Source organism: Anser brachyrhynchus (assembly GCF_964034855.1).
Source record: "Anser brachyrhynchus genome assembly, chromosome: 22".
Lineage (NCBI taxonomy): Eukaryota > Metazoa > Chordata > Aves > Anseriformes > Anatidae > Anser > Anser brachyrhynchus.
The window spans coordinates 1744050-1760617 of NC_137715.1; the positions used below are offsets into that span (position 1 = coordinate 1744050).

At 50.8% G+C, this 16568-nt stretch overlaps 1 protein-coding gene and 1 long non-coding RNA gene across 3 annotated transcripts; both read left to right on the forward strand.

Moving 5' to 3' along the window:
• The first annotated feature begins 5 nt into the window (after window positions 1-5).
• Window positions 6-2129, forward strand: LOC308181606. The gene is made up of 2 exons (XR_013941519.1): window positions 6-124; window positions 1010-2129. It is a non-coding gene; the product is annotated as an uncharacterized lncRNA (long non-coding RNA).
• Window positions 2130-8176: 6047 nt separating this feature from the next.
• HOXB13 (homeobox B13) lies at window positions 8177-12437 on the forward strand. 2 transcript variants are annotated; one of them, XM_080565391.1, is made up of 2 exons: window positions 8177-9140; window positions 9927-12437. In XM_080565391.1, the coding sequence occupies exons 1-2, from the start codon at window positions 8381-8383 to the stop codon at window positions 10178-10180; spliced, it is 1014 nt and encodes a 337-aa protein (XP_080421517.1). In that variant the 5' UTR covers window positions 8177-8380; the 3' UTR covers window positions 10181-12437. The 2 variants fall into 2 exon arrangements, with proteins under 2 accessions (XP_080421517.1, XP_080421518.1); XM_080565392.1 differs by having other exon boundaries at window positions 9367-10059.
• Window positions 12438-16568: the final 4131 nt, after the last annotated feature.

A 16568-nucleotide genomic window follows, 5' to 3' on the forward strand; every position in this document is an offset into this window, starting at 1 on the left:
GTCGGCAAAGGCACCTCGCCGCAGCCGCGCACCCCGCCGCACACAGCACTTTGGGGCCACGCAGGGCTGTGCTGCCCTCGCGACACCTTTACACCCACTTCGGGTGTACACGTATGAGATACAGGTATTAAATAAAAATATCTTCTAGGTGATGTCTTGTTAGCAATGATAATAATAATACATAAAATGCATTAATATTTTAGTATTTATCAATACTGCCATTACTGTGTCAATATTAACACTTCATACTAATTTAATATTTGATGTTAATGTTTATTAAGTTGCACAAACCTCCCAGGAAAGCTCGTTAAGGGATATTGGGTCTTTATTTTAACTGGAGAGTCTTAATTGTTATATCTCCATTGGTCAGAGAGGAATGCAGTGGTCTCTGCCCCCGTGGGACGCTCAGTGCTCTGTGTCCCAACCAAGGGGATAAAGCAGCAAGTGCGGGAAGAGGAATCCGGGTGGGGAACGGGCTCACGGGGTCTCAGGGACGCGGCGTGAGACAGTCCGGTGTCCTATCACTCAGTCAACTCTGGGTCTGGAAAAATAAAATCTGTGGAGAGTTGGCCGTGGTAACACTTGTTCCGGCCAGTTTGCCACAGAACTCGCATAGATGTGATTCTGCAGGGAAACAGCGAAAGAAAAATGCAAAGAATTTCCTTGCTTTTTGGAAAAACGAGTTAAAAAGTCTCCGGCATTGATGCTTATGTTGACGCGAGGTCTGAACTGTGTAACGTCCTTGCTGTTCTGCCACCGTCCTTATTTATCAGGAGGACGTTAAGAGCAGTGATTATTAAAACCTTTATCCTGCTCTGCGGCAATAGAGATGTGTGTTCCTGTACCACCATTGACTAATTCAGTGATCGGATTTCTTTAGCTGAGTAAGACACGTAGATAGGAAGAGTCAACTAATTTTATTATTTATTTTTTTTAATTGACTGCCACTGCGGTAAACTTCCCAGAGTGATGTCTGCAATCCTAAAGCAACTATTATCTTAATGGACAGGAACTGCTTCTTCTGCCGTTCTGACCTGAGCTTCTGATCCAGCTTCCCTCGTTGTGCGCTGAAACCTGTGGGGCTTAGAACTGAGTTCAAACGGCCAGAGTTGCCTGAGAAATCTCTGCTCGTGCCAACAGCTAGCAGGACTAGGGACAGGAGCCCCCGTCACCTCTCCCAAGATAGAAAAGACGGGAAGAAAAGTGATTTCAAACATCGGTATCAGGTAATGAGATCTCCTTGCGTTTTGCCCTTCGGAAAAGGATAGAATTGCGTTTCTGCAATGCGTAATATAAAGCATCCGACCCTGTACGGCTTGTAAACCAATAATCCCTCCATTGTATTCAAGCATGGAACTTAACGTAGCCTGGCACTAGTTGTAAAGAAATAATTCACTAACACATCGGTTGATACTTGGCGTTATATTTTCCGCCATTCTGGCAAGTATCATTTGGGTGCTTAATTGACTCACAGCAGCGCACTGATTCTCCATACCAAACTAATCGGACATCAGCTGAATAGTCCTAGCAGCCGGGACGTGTCACGGCGTTTAAGCGGCAGCATCTGAAGCCTCGTCCGAGTGAACTCGTCGCTGAAAATGCCAGGAGCTGGCTTTGGATTTCGGCTTTCATTTAGGGCTGAAGCTCGCTAGGTCCCGGACCCCCGGAGCCGCGGCCACAGCCCGGGGCAGGAGGCGGCTTTGGCTCTTCCCCCGGCCGCTCCTCCCGCCTGCTCCCCGCCTGCTCCCCGCTGGAGGCAGCGGCCGGGCCGGGCCGCCCAGCCGGTGAGGGCGGGGGCGGAGCGGGGGCCGAGGGCGGCCTCTGAAACCTCCCCGCTCCCTCCGGCACCCGGGCGTCCCGCGGGCAGAGCCGGGGCAGGGTCGGTGCTCAGGGCCACGCTGGGGGCCGGGGTCGGGCCGGGGACCCTGCGGAGAGCTGAGAGACACGAGGGGCGAGCGGGCGAGAGGGTGGGAAGGGGACCCCGGGGTGAAGCGCGGCCGCCGCCTGGCTTACTCGGGCGGGGAGGCTTCGCCGCCCGCCCCGTCTGGTTTAACCGCGGGGCTCTCCGCCTCCCCCAGCAAGGTGGGCGGGAGAGGCGAGGGACATCAGAGCAGCATGGGGAAGGGGAGCTCTGCAGACCCAGCCTGGCCTCAAAGTGTATGCAGCGATGCGCGTCTCACGTTGTAGTCTTGGTCCTTCCCTATCGCTACTCCCACTTCACACATGATATCGAACTAAACTCAAGAGCTGAGGTGGAGACAGGGGAGGAGACCCTGCTCTCAATCCTTAAACTGCTGAATAAGTAAAAATTACAGTAAAAGCCACTGGGACTGGGGACATCGCTCCGTGTTGCCCGCAAAGCTGCAGCCCAGGATGCAGTGGAGCCAGTCCAGTCATGATGGCTGGTGTCTTTCCATGCTGCAGTCATCTGTTCTCGTTGGGAATCACCCTATGCCGCAATGCATGTGTCTGAATCTCCACCCCTAGAGTTCTCAGGGTGGGTAGGGAAGGCAGGAGAGACCTCCCCAGATCTGGCCTGGCAGTGGCAGTGGCAGCGGTGAGGGCAATGCAAGAACCCGTTTCCCTGTGGCTATAATAATGTATACTAATCACAAATGTCTCCCAAAAAACTTGTTATGGTTTCTGCTCTAGCCAGGGGACAATGAACCCACCCCTGTGCTTATAGGTAACTCTCCTTAGGCACTATCGATCTGCCACCTAACTCAGGAAGGCAGAGTAAACCTGAGTCAATCACCTGGCCACTTTTTGGATATATACAAATCTCTCCTAGCAGTGCAGGTAAAAAGCATACACAGTTCAGCCAAAACAAAAAATATTATCCCAGATTTCCACTGACTGTGAAGTGCCACAACCCGTACTGCACAGCCAGCAATGTTGTGCCCTGGACATCTCCATGTGGCATTTCCAGTGTGACTGCCCTGAGGAGGTACACTGGTTCAGATCCTCAGTATTTTGTCTGCTCTGAAGCCCATAGTCCCACAGGCCTGGATAGTTTTGCCATGAATAGCAGGAAGCATAATACCCATTGCTATGGGCACTGCAGGGTCTGAGGACCTCAGTCACCATCCTGCTTGTCTGTGCACCTCTGTATCCAGCCTGGGGCTGAAGCAGCCATCACCCATCTTGCTTGATTTATGGTCATCCTACTGAACTCAGTAAGACTTTCCTGAATGTAGGACATGAATCACACCTGGCACATGAGTTAGAGCTTACCCATTGGTGGAGATGACCATGTTGGTGGCTTGGTCCAAAACACAAAGGTCCCATGTCTAGCTTTCTGTCCTAGGAAGAAATCTCTGAATTATCAGAGAAGTTAGAATTGAAAGTGATCAATTGCAGTGGAGCCTGGCTAGAGAGGAGGCATGGTCCCACCTGGGAATCAGAGGCATAAAGAGCTTCAACAGCTGCCGTAAGTTTGGACAGATCTCTGCAGTCAGAGCCCTACTGCTGCCCCACAGCCTTCCTCAGCATGTGAACAAACTTGCCTATAGGGAAGGGGATTACTCTGGTTCCCGCCTCCAGGCTGCCCTGGCAGCAGCATGCCTGGTGTGGGAGAGCTGCTCCTGACCTGTCTGGATAACCACCTAGGTTCACCTTCCTCAGGGGGATCCCAGTCTCAGGCACATTTTTTAGAACAAGTCTCAACCTACTCCTGATTCTACCCAAAATTTGCCTTATTGTGAGCCCTTCTATGCATGTCATCAAGCTGTGCCCCTTTGCAGGCTGCCTGCAGAACCCACACCCTGCTGCAGGCTCCCATCAGCAGTAGAGAGCAGAGACCAGTGCAAAGGAATATGACAGTTCCTAATGAATTGAACATCAGAAGCAAGGCTTAAACACCATGCACAAAATAATTCCCCTTTTATCCCACAACAGCTGAAATAGATTGCTTTAGCTGAGCAGGGACTTGGGGAACACCAAGTTAGTCCCTGGGGCAAGGCCCTACGTGAGCAGGGCTGTGGCGCATGCAGTGGTGGGTGCACATTGCTGGGCTCGATGCCAAGCAGGGACACATGCTCAGGCTAAAGGGTTGCTCCATCTGGGTGGGACACTCAACAGGATGCACAGCCACAGTGCATGATGCACGTACATGTACACACATATAGGGGTATGTGGAAGGGGTTTGCAGAGATGCACATCTTGCCATATTTAAAGGAAGTGCACTTGAAGAGCTGGATTGTACATAGAGCTGACACAAACAGGGACATGCGGGAATGTTTATGAGGCTGTTTCCAGGTTGAGGATGTGCAGACATCTCTATTTGCAGCAGCAGATGCACATTTATATTTTGTATCTCTGCTCCAGGGCAGGAGCATTTGCCTCATAAGCTGCACCCAGGACACATCCCCTCCACTTTCCTCGGGCTTCCACCCTGCAGGAAAAGTCATTGTGGACTCCATCTATGCTTCTTCCCCTCATGGTGGAAGGAGGAGTACAGAGTTGGCCCCCTCTGAGGTTTCAGCCTCCCAGCCTGAGGAGCTTGGTGTGGGAGAGGCCAGGGCTGCAGGACAGGATGCAGGAGATGGACAGGGAGAAGTTGGAAGGGGGGCATTTTCTGAGGGAACGTCAGGGTTTGGGGCACTGACAGCTGCAGTTTTCAGGGAACAGCCCAGGGTTTCATTTTCACATTTTGGCAAAAGGGAAGTATGGACCCAAACTGGAGATTTCAGGTTTGACAGTCCAAGAGCAAGACACAAGTGGTGCACATCAGCACTCAGCCTTCCGGGTTCCTCAAAGGGAAAATAAGAGGCATGGAAGAAGCCACCAGTCAAGGCTGGGGAGGGGAGAAGAGACCTGGAGGGTTCAGGGATGGGGAGAACCGGATTAAACAAAACGCCACGAGTTTGAAGTCACCTCACATTTCACCCCAAAAAGGGTGTGTGTGCAAAAATGTGCTGCAGTGATTGTGGCACTGGGGGCTCGGCCAGGGCTTCAGCGTGGAGTGGCAACAATATACAGGGATAAAAGAAGCAAAGAGGAGTCAGGCCATGCTCTCTGTTCCCATGCCAGCTGATTTGTTCAAAGGACCCAAGAGAAATGTGCTATAAAGTGCAGATTCTGGCCCTCCAGTCACCAGGGAGAGAACTATTCGCACCTACCACCACTGGGCTTCCGGGGATGCCTGTGGGGTGGGAAAGGAGTGGCCGGCGGTGAAGGGAAAAAAAAAAAAAAAAAAAAAAAAAGATCAAAATGTTTGCCTTTATTTGATTTTTCTTCCCAGAAATATTGCCAAAATCAGAAACCAAAGAGCTGGGCTCCCTTCCAGACCCAGAATTCAATTTTCCAACAATTGATTATTTCCAAACGTTAAGTCTTTAAGTAGTTCCAATTTTTCCCTTTCAAACTGCTTGGGGGTTAGGGTTGGTTTTGATTTTTTTCCCTCGTATTTTGTAACAACGACTTCAAATTCAATTGCTTAAAAAATTTACAGCCAGTTAAGAGTTATTTCAAAGCTTTTCGGATTCCAGATGACATAAATATTAAATGGATCCTATCGAGAATAAAATAGCAGAATAGTTGCAAACTAATAAGCGTTTTTAATAATTTTAAGCACGATTGTCACGAGAAGAGAGGAACTGGTAAAAGAAATCACTCTTTTCTTTTAAAATAATAACGTTCCTCTTGCTTTATTGTGACATAAAATATCACACTGAATTTTCAGCGTAAAATCGTCGAAGGACAGAAAGGTTATTATCAGTTTGGAAGCCGCACTAAACTATTTCCACGGCAAAGCGGCCTCAAAATTTTTGCAACATGTTATAAAGAAGAATAGCTGAAGGGAATCGAGATCTCAGAAGCACGCGGTATGACAAAAATTCGAAAATAGGTAATGCCGATAAATAAATTAGCCCAAGTGCAAATTCTCGGGGAGCCAGGTGGAAAGGCAAAGTCCTCTCCGACGCTGCTCCTGCGGTCGCTGCACCCGCGGAAGGCAGAGGCGAGGCTGCTGCTGCCGGAGCAGCGCGGCGGGGTCCGCCGGCCGCGAACCGCCGCGCACCAGCCTGCTCGAGGGTTTCCGTGAAGCGGAGTGAAATCACATTTCCGAAAATCAGCGTTTCCTTTCCCTCTGTTAATGAGGGTGTCTGTGCGCGTTGGGCTGCCTGGGTGCTTCTGCTGGTGGATCCCACTCCTTTTCCTTCCGCGCTTTGAATAAACAATAAATAAAGATAAATAAAATGACAAACTAGCAGGAAAATCTGCAGCCAGTCGCTTTGTCCGCGGATCCCCCTTCAGGCTCAGTCCGGGCCACCTCGGAGGTTCCTCCCCGCAAAGCCGCCGCGGGTCCGTTCCTCGCAGCCGCCGGGACCCACGGAGCAGCCCCGACGGCGGCCGCAGCTCCCGCCGCAGAGAAGCCCCCGAAGTAAACAGGCCCTTAACTTTCAACTTGGCCTTGACCTCCGGATTAAACCCGACCTTTCTGCGAAGGAGCACCGCGAGACGCGGGGGAGCTGCGGCCCCGTCGACAAACACTTGGCCGACCGTCGCGGCCGCCTTGTCCCAGCGCCCGAGTTGTGAGCGCTGGCTCAAAGCAAACGGGGAGAGGGCAGGAGCAGAGCATAAAAAGAGCGTCAAAGAAGGAGTGCAGTCGTTAAACTACAGAAAGGGAAGAAGCTCTGAAATAGGAAAGGTGAAGGCTAAAAAGACAGGACTTTTTTTTTTCTTTTCTTTCCTCCGATTCTTTTTTTCTTCTGGAAAAGAAAATCATCGGATTCAGCAAGACTCCGAGATTTTTAACAAAAGAGAGAAAGAAGGGCCGAACGAGGAGCCGAGACTGGGGGCTCAGCTTTGCGCTGTGGTTCAGCTGTTTTCCTGCGAAACGCGGCGGGCAAGGAAGCGGTGCGGGAGCGGATCTCGACGAAACAGACCGGGACAACCCCCCTCGCAGATCTCCAGAGCTGAAAGGAGCGGTATGGGAGGGGGAGGCAGCCTGCCGCAGCGAACGGGGCTTTTCCGCGTCGGGTTGGAGGTGATCGAGCCAGTCCTACCCCTCGGCTCGGCGGGTGCTGCCCCCGGGGCCGCAGCCCGGCCCCGGCAGGCTGAACGCCCCTCACCCAGCCTCCCCAGACACATACACAGGTAGGAAGCCACAAGACACAAGCCAGGGGCTTTGTCAAGCCGGTGTTTTTCCATCGTGTCCATTTGGGCACTGCCAAGTGGCTCCGAAACGGACACGGCGCGGGATTTACCTCCCACAAGCCTGGGGGGGGTCCCCCCGGGGAGGCATTTCGGGCAAGGTAACGCTCCCATATGCCTGGCCCAGCATCACAATCCCTATTTCCTGACTTTTTTCTGTCTCTGCGTGTGAAAGGCTGATGCAGCTCCTTCGGGAAGAAGGATCATGATTTGGTGGCCTAAAGACATGACAGAAGGAGCAGTTTTTCTATAATTTGTTAATAAGCAAGGAGAAAATCTCGATTTCTTGAGTTGATCTCTTTGCAAGAAGGAAACGATGCAGAAACATGGCATGAACTCAACTGTTATTTGAGTAACTGTGGTGAAAGTTTCCACCAGACAAAGGCCTTTGGGAGAAAAACAGAAACAGGAGGGAGAAATGAGGCTGTGTGTGTTTGTACTGTGTGTACAGGTGATGAAAAATGCATGTACCCAAAAGATTTATTAATAAGCACTTATGCACAGGCCTCACCGTATTTACTCCAAACTTTTCCATGCTGATGTAATCCCCTACCTCTACATCCATCTGTCTTTACCTCTTCTGCCTGTCTCTCCACCTGCCTGTTACTCTGGGGCCCAAAGGGGTCTCTGTATTATTTCTCCACCCTCTTTTCAAAACTCTTTCCCTTTGAGCTACTTAGCTGGGATCCATACTGACCTGCAGACCAGGCCCAGTTCCACGCCAGCACTGTGCAAAGAGGCAATAGCTGTGTGCAAGGAGGTTTGGGTTTTTTTTCCACTCTTTGCAGTTATTTTTCTTTCCTCTTTTTTTTTTCCTCTTTTTTTTTTGGGGGGGGGGGGAAGATTGGGGTGCATATGTGATATTTGTGATGATGGGACACAATCCCTGAGCATGAGTGGAGAGCAAGGCAGGGGCAGAGGGGAAGCCTTGTCCCACGGCAGTGCCTCTCACTGTTTTCGATCCTCCCTCTCCCCCCCCACACACACTTAATTCGTCCCTCTACTTTTTTTTGGGGGGGGGACATGATGCAAGAGGCACCTCCTGTGTACCCACCTGTCACGTGCTTGGGGGGGGGGTCCTCCCTCCTCCTTCTATTGCAATAAAAGTATTTTCGCTATTTCTGCAGCCAGGGTTTATTAGGACTGGAGGGGTTGGGGGAGGTGGTTTTTTTGTTTTTTTTTTTTTTCCTTCCTTCTCCGTCCTTTTCCCCCCGAGCAGCAGCCAATGAGGCAGGCCCTGGCCATTGCGTCAGGACAGCCCGGCGGGGAAAGGCAGCTCTCGGCAGCTCACAGCCTTTTAAAAAGATCCGGGGACCCCCCTCGGACAGCGCCCGGGTGCTGTCGAGCAGCTTCTCCCCATGCCCCATCCCCCGCGCCGCCCCGCATGCAGCCTCCGGAGCCCCGCGCCCCCTCGGGCCTCGAGGGGCTCCTGGCAGCCGGGGGCTTCGCAGGCGGCCAAGGCAGGGGCCTGCTCCCCGCCCCGGCTCTCGGCGGCCCTTCGCCTCCCCCCGGGATGAACCCCAGCTACCCGGCGGAGGAGCCGGCCAAGCCGTGCCTGGCCGCCCCGCCGGGCCCCGCCGCCCCGCCGGGCCCCGCCGCCTCCGCCCCGCTGCCCTACGGATACTTCGGCAGCGGCTACTACTCCTGCCGCGTCGCCCGCAGCGCCCTCAAAAGTGGCCCGGCCCAGGGCCCCTTCACCCCCGAGAAGTACCTGGACCCCCCCGCGAGCAGCGAGGACTTCCAGAGCCGCCCCGCGGAGTTCGCCTTCTACCCCAGCTACGGGGCCCCCTACCAGCCCGTCGCCGGGTACCTGGACGTGTCGGTGGTGCCGGGGCTGGGCGGCCCCGGGGAGGCACGGCATGAGACGCTGCTGCCCGTGGACGGTTACCACCAGCCGTGGGCTCTGGGCGGCAGCTGGAGCGGCCAGATGTGCTGCCCCAAAGAGCAGGGCCAGGCCGGGTACCTCCTGAAATCCGCCTTTGCAGGTAAAGTCCCTGGGCTGGAGCTGCGGAGGGGCTGGGAGAGGGGAGGTGTGGGGTGCTCGCCGTGCGTGCGGGTAGTTGGGATCACAGCTTCCAATAACCTCCTGGGGAGCTGCTACTGCAGCTCCAGGAAAGCTTGTTCGTGAGCCATTTCACCGTAGTCGGTACGCAGGCTCCGAAACCAGCAATTTAGATTAACACTGCTCTTTGCAACTCATCGCCCTCTCAGAACGGAGGCAATCGGTGACACATCCCAGGTTCAGGAACGATCCGGGTAGTTGGGGGCCAGCCGCAGTCCGCAAGCAACGGGACGGAGCTGGTTTAAAGGCTGGGTGTACGTGGTCCTGAGAACAGGGGGGCCGTGCCCATGCCCCACGTCCGCTGCCCATGCCACGGCGGCGGGAGTGAACTTGCCCCGGCCCTGCTCGGCCGTTCACCGGCCCCGCGTTACGCGCTGAACCCGCGGAGCGAGTACGCATTGAACCAGTGCACGTCGAATCAGCTCTCTCACGTCGGTTGCTGTTACGTGGAGTCGTGTCCCCTTCCCCCTCCCCCAAAAAACAGTCAGATATGAATACATTTAGCGAAGAAAAAAGCTGACTTCCATTAGGAAAGAAATTGTCAGGAGACAGGAAGGCTCGAGGGAAGAAATGGGGAGGCAGGGAAAAGGTGCTGCTGCTGTGAGGAAAAGCCGGCGGGAGAGGGGTGCGGGGGTGAAGGGGTGGGGATGCCCGCCCACCAACCCCCCGGGCCCTGGCATCACTCAGACCCGTCTCTCCCTGCGCCCAGACGCCACCACGCAGCTACCCTCCGACGGGTGCTCCTTCCGCCGGGGACGCAAGAAGAGGGTCCCCTACAGCAAGGGGCAGCTGAAGGAGCTGGAGAAGGAGTACGCCAGCAGCAAATTCATCACCCGTGACAAAAGGAGGAAGATCTCCGCTGCCACCAACCTCACAGAGAGACAGATTACCATCTGGTTCCAGAACAGGCGGGTGAAAGAGAAGAAAGTCGTCGCCAAAATCAAAAGCAGCAGCACTCCGTGAGGACACGGCCACCCCGCACCGCAGCCCCGAAGAGTCCCAGTCTGCAAGGGGACTCCGGCTCCTTCAGCGGCGAGAGCGAGCGGCGCCCGGGGCGGGCCGCACCACCCCCGCCGCCCGGTGCAGCTCGGGGCGCGGGGCACCGCTCGGCTCTGTTCCCGAGGAGTTAAACCCAGCCTCCAACGAGGGCAGCTTAAGAAGATGCAACGTTCCTGCCCGGTCTGCACGCAGAGGGCCCTCTCGTCTTACAACGTCGCTCTAGACATCGTGCTCTCCGTCTCCCACCGCTTTTGTTTGAACTGCATCCTCAGAGCGTTAAAAAAAAAATAATAATTGCTTTAATTAACCCCAAACACGCAACTTCTGTCTCGCCTCCGTGCAGGAGCGGGCTGACCGAGGCGGAGGGGTGGGGGGTTTCACAAGGAATTTGGTCTTTAGAGAAGAAAAGCTGTACTTAGAGCGTAAAAATAAAATTTCCTTAATTGCAGGCAGAAGTATCAAAATGTGTGTGTATACTCCAGGTGTGTTACATAGAAACACACGTGATTTTTTTTTTATTGGTATAAACGTGCGGTTTTGCGTGAATGCACAGTACATGTGTACAACATGTACACATAGACATACATTTATGAAGGCACGTAATACGTTTTGTGCTGTTATATATAAAATATACATATAGGTATGCACATATATAGGATTATGCATTATTTTACCTTTTATCGTATATGATATCGGTGTTCGTGTGTTTATATATACCCAGATACCCAAACGTATGCACGTATATACATGCAATATAGTAACCAGCTGTGTGGATATGAATATATATACGTGTTTGTATACGCACATATATACATACACTTACATGTATGTTCGTGAATATATTTTGATACAGGTAAATGCAATTCGTATAATTTCATAGACGGTTTCGTTTGTGCATATATACGTATATTTGTATCCACATTTTCCTTCTCTTAATAATGCAGAATTATAGCTATACGTTTCATAGCATGTCTGAGATAACCTTCGTATATTACTGAATAATATTGTTTAATATTAAGAAACTTTGTGATCGTTTACAACAGCATAAATAGGGTGGAAGTACTCAAACATGCTCTCTTCTCTGCACTTGTATGTTACGGCTTCGGGGAAGGGCTCGGTGCACGATTGCAAACCACGTACAGAATCCGTTCAATATCTCGGTGTTTAAAGGCAGCAGAGTGTTGCCTTGGAGAGTCCCCGCAGCAGCGTTGTGTTTAAGTCTGCTTGTAAACCCCAAAACAGCCTCTGAAAGGATGAATAAACTTCAAAACACCGTTACCACGACCCGCGTTTATTTTTATTTTTTTAATTTTTCCTGCCTTTTCTTTCACAGATTCGGAGCATTGAGCCGCAGCGTGCCCTAATTAATGGCTATTTTAGGCAGCGATTTCGCCCGTTTCCAATGACACGTGTATTAACTATTGCGGGCAGGGGCAGGCGCAGGCTCCCGCCAGGTGCCCGGCAGGGAGCGGGCTGGGGCCGGCCGCGCTCTCCCCGTCTTTGCGCGTCCCCCCGCGGTGTTTTCGCCCCGAGCCCCGCTGGGGGGGGGGGGCGGACACGGGCGGGCGCCCCTCCGCCGTGACGTCACGGGGAGCGAGGCGGGGGAGCCAATGGCGCGCGGGGCAGCCCGGCCCCGGCCCCGGCCCCGCAAAACAAAGGTGAAAAAGGAGCAAAACGGGAGCAAAACGGGCGCGGAAACGTGCGGGGAACGCCGCGGAGACACGAAGGCTTCCGCGCTCGGCTGTAACGCTCCTCGGGCTTCGGACAGGGGCGCAGGCGCTGTCGTGCGGGGACCGACTACACTTCGCTCTTCCCCATCCAGATTCTGCTCCGAATTGCTCTGTTTTGAACCAGTTGGGGCATTTTTTTTTTCTTTTTTTTTTTTTAATTTTGTTTTCCAGTTTCTGGCTGGGAAGGAGGGTCGGAGGTTCACCGACTCGCGGCTGCACCCTCCGTTCCCGCCACTCTGGAAAGCGTCTCGAAGGGTTTGTTCTGCTTTCCTGAACGTGCCGGTCGACGAGAATCTCAAAAGTATCTTTTTCTTTAAGCCTGTATGACCGGTAATGAATCTCTAGCCCTGATTTCCATGCCTCTGTAGGGGCCGTACAGAAGCGGCTTTAGCCGATAAGAAGTCCCTCGGATATTCCCCAAAGAAAAACAAATAATACGATAAAACAAAAAAGAAATCCGTCTGTGATCTCCAACGGCCTGTACCTGCGAGTGACTTCAAAAGAAACCAGGTCTACTCCAGGGTTTGGAAATGGCTTATCCTCTTAAAGTGCCCCTCTATTGCAAGTTAAGGGTTAATCATTTTACAGACATGTTTCTTTTTCCCATTCTTTTTTACAGCTGGGGTCTTTCACTGATGTCCCAAAACGTGCACTGGAACGTCTGGAAACGTGGTGGGTGGACCCCAGACACCTCCAGCCCCGTTAGGATTGCTGCCTCCCCCTCCTCCTGGAGAACTGGGCTGAGAGTGGGAGACGTGACTCCCCCCCCATCCCCGTCCTCCGCTCCGGCCCCGAATCCGAGGCGGAAAATGCAGATGGGAAGGGGAGGAGGGAAGTCTCGGGGAGAGCTGTAAAACCTTTACGCGGCGGCCTCAGCAAAAGGCAAGAAAGTCCTGACATTCTCGTAAAACTCCGGGAAGGAGCCGCTGCCGGGGCCAGGTGAAGGCTCCCGGCCCCCTCCCTTTGCCATTGAACTTGAAAATCAGAAAACCTGGGGCAGAGCAACCCCAAAACCGGGGCAGAGCAGCCCTAGGAGGTCCAGGGTGGGCGGGGGCCTCAGGTATGGTTTTAGTAAGAGCGCTGCTTTTAAAACACGGTTGTTGGAGAAGCGCCCTCACCCACCGGCCGCCCGCCCCAAGGTGCTTCTCAGCAGGTGAGGTGTGCCGGGCCCGGTTCTGCAGGGTCTGCGAGTATGGCATCCTTCTGCTTCCCCTTCCCTTTCTCCTTCCCTCTTTTTCTTTTTCTTTTTTTTTTTTTTTTTCAGTCAAATTAAAATGTAACACAGATACACCCATGAACAAGCAAAAGATAGAAATAGTGGGGAAACATCTTCCAAGTCCTTCCTTCATGCCTCCTCCTCTTTCCCCCAGCCTTTGACTCCTTTCTTTTGTTCAAGTTCATTCCCATTGCACAAAGTGTCTGGCCTTTTTTTTTTTCCCCTTCAAAGGATTTTGTCATTGAACTTGAGCCCACGTTGTAAACATTCTTGGGTCTTACAAGCATCTTGATGAGATGTCATTAACAAGGACCTCAGACTGCTCTGTGCATTTCCCTGCTTCTCCTTTATGCAGCTCATAACAGAATCCTATCTAAACCTCATGACAGAATCAAAGGTGCATTTTTTATATCCTGACTCCTTTTCTTTCCTAATCTGAGTCCAAAAATAAAATACAATATAAAAGGAATCTCCGGGATTTCTGAGTCTCTCTTTCTTCCCCCATCTCTCTTGTCTCTCTTTCCTATTTTATACTGTTTTTCAAACACGAAGACGATGTGACTTCCTAGTGAGTGTGCCGCTGTACACCATCATGCAGTTTTACACCTGTACACAAAACAGGAAATTTTTCATTGTAGTTACACCCAATAAAAATAAGATAAAACTCTTTATTACAAAGCAGTGTCAGGAAATGTCTTTTAGATAAATTATATCGTTACACTCTGTACAAAAGCAAAATATTATTAAATTTATACCGGAATCAGCTTTATCCTTCTCTGTTAGATGACAATTGCCTTATATAAAAGAAAATAAGATGAAACAGGTTTATTGTCTGCAAGCAAACTCACCAATGATTAGTCTCACGCCACTGTGAAAGAGCCACTGCGATAAAATATTTCCTAAACAGCTACTGAACCTCTCTTCTCGTTAGAGTTCTTGCTCTAATGTACAGAAGCCGGCTTCCAAGTGAGAAATATTTCGATTTTTCAAGCTGAAATTCAATATAGTCATGGTTTTTGAATTGTTTTTTGTTAAATAGCACTCAAAACCATTTCATTCCCACCGAAGAGAGCCGTGTGCTGAATGTTAATGTACACTTCAGGACTGTGAAATATATGCATTATAGATCCATGTACGATTTTCTGTTGCAATAAAAAAGAGGAGAAAAGGGGGCTCTTTTTGACTCCTTTGAAGCACAATCTTTTCTTTATTTCTGCCAGCTCCGCAGCATGATGGCCAAACACATTTTTTGCTGTAAAGGGCGAGAGATGAACAAGCAGGAAACCTTGTCTCCGCTGCCCCTTTGCATTTCGCCGCATGTCCGCGGAAGAGCGCGAGGGAAGCACCGCGCTCGGGAAGGCGGCTCCGCGCCTGCGGCCGCTCCGCGCTCAGGCTGCACCCCCGCCTTCACCGGAGCGCCGCCGGTTTGGGTGCAGGCGGGACCGCAGCGCAAGAAAGAGGCGATTCTGCTGCTCTCGGTCGTCCTGCAGGGCGGGAGGAGAAACCCGAGCCCGGCGGAGAGCCGAGGGCAAGAAGCCCGATTTATTCTTTTCGCACCGCAAACGTTTTCTCCGATCTCACGGGAACGTGGGATCCCAGCTCGCCGGGAGCGGCTGCGGCCCCGAGGCTGGAAAAAATCACTTTTGAAGCAGAATTTTACACAGAAAGAGTAGAGCCCTAGTTGTGTCTGCGCTCACCTTGCACGTGTCTCCCGTCCCTTTGAACAATTTGCAGCTCAACAGCTTTGTCCATTATATGTAGGTTTTCGTTTGGTTGATTTTAATCTTTAAGTTCCAAGGCTAGCAGAGATTTTATTATTGTGATGATTATTATTATTTATTATTATTTATTAATTGTTATGAGAATGCCCATTTGCTTTTATTTTTATTAGCAAGAACGAAAACCTTTCTTAACAGCCACAAGAAGGGTAATAACTAATGAAGAAAAATCTGTAGAAATCAGTGCATCAGTTAGTATGACACTACAGATTTTGTTGTTGTTTTGCACGGAGAAGGGAAAGAAAATCCCGGTTGTGCTTATATTCAGTTTCATAAAGCAACAAAAGCAACCAAATGAAAGGATCTGTTACATTATCATCAGGTAAATGAAATGCAGGAGATTAATCATGCTTAAGACTAGGCAGCTTTCAAGCACCTTGTGGGACATGGGGCTTCTAGCATTGTCCTCTAGCACCCATGCAGCTGCAATTGTCATGGTAGATGTGGCTGCAAATAACCAAGGCTGCTAGGACAGTCATTGCTTACCTGAAGTGCTGTTGGCAGGCAAAAGAGAGGAGAAAAGCATTTCTGGCTTGGAAAATTCCAGTAGGAAAAGGCTACCTGGAAGAAATTTGCTACTGAAAAAAGTTGTCTTTAATCCACTAAAATAGCTATATGCCTTCATCCTGCCCAACCCCCAACAATTAGTGAAGTGCTTTAAATTTCCTTTGACTTCAGCAGTCTCTGGTTCAGGTACCTGCATAAACACTCACATCTGCACACTAAGCCCAGAACCCACTTTTTATGAAGTTCATCAGAAACAAAAGCATTGCATATTTTCCTAAGAAAAAAATAGAGAAAGAGTAATAATGCCAAAGACAAAACAAAAAACAACACATTTTGTTTTTCAGCACTTTATTACATGAAACAGGAGAGATGAGAAGTGAAACGTCGTTAAATTATGCTAAATACCATTCTTCCTGTACTGAGAAAGGTTTGAAAGCACTGGGGCTCATTCAGTGATGAGCTCTGGAAGCAACAGCTTTCAGCAATGGAAGTTCTTTAAAATGGGGGACATTTTGAGAGCAATATGTGCAACCAGAACAGGGCATGACAGAGATCTGCAGACACTGCATGACTGAGTCACTATTACTCACCTACCATTTCCAGTCAGTCTAGATTGCACCTCAGTTTGGGATGAAATTTCTGAGCAGCCCAGCCTTTGTCCAAGTTAGAAGGTCTAAATATGCACTAAAAAGCCAGGAGTTGTGAGAGGTAAAACTCATTTGGCCTTGATGAGGTCAAGGGTGAACCTTTCCTTCTGTCATGTGGCCTTGGTGCAACATGTCCCTCCAGCTCTCTCTTTAATCTCCAGGCTTATGTTGATGTGAAAAAAACAGCTATTTTGCAGAAGTTCACCAGCAAAATTCTGCAGTCTCCTGCATCGGTTTAAGTTCAAAGCAACCTCTCCAGGTTTAGTGCAGAGGAGACTGGGAACATCATTTCATGCACATTTTCAAGCAAAGAAGTAGAGCCTTTTTGCAGCATGAAAATTATGATAGCTTCTCCTATTTGTCAGTCCACAACATCTCTTGGTTTACATTGCTGAAACACTGACCTAATAACGCTGCAGCTCCACTGAGGATGGAGTTGGCGCTTCTTTCAGTGCAAACAGAGGTGCTTCTTTC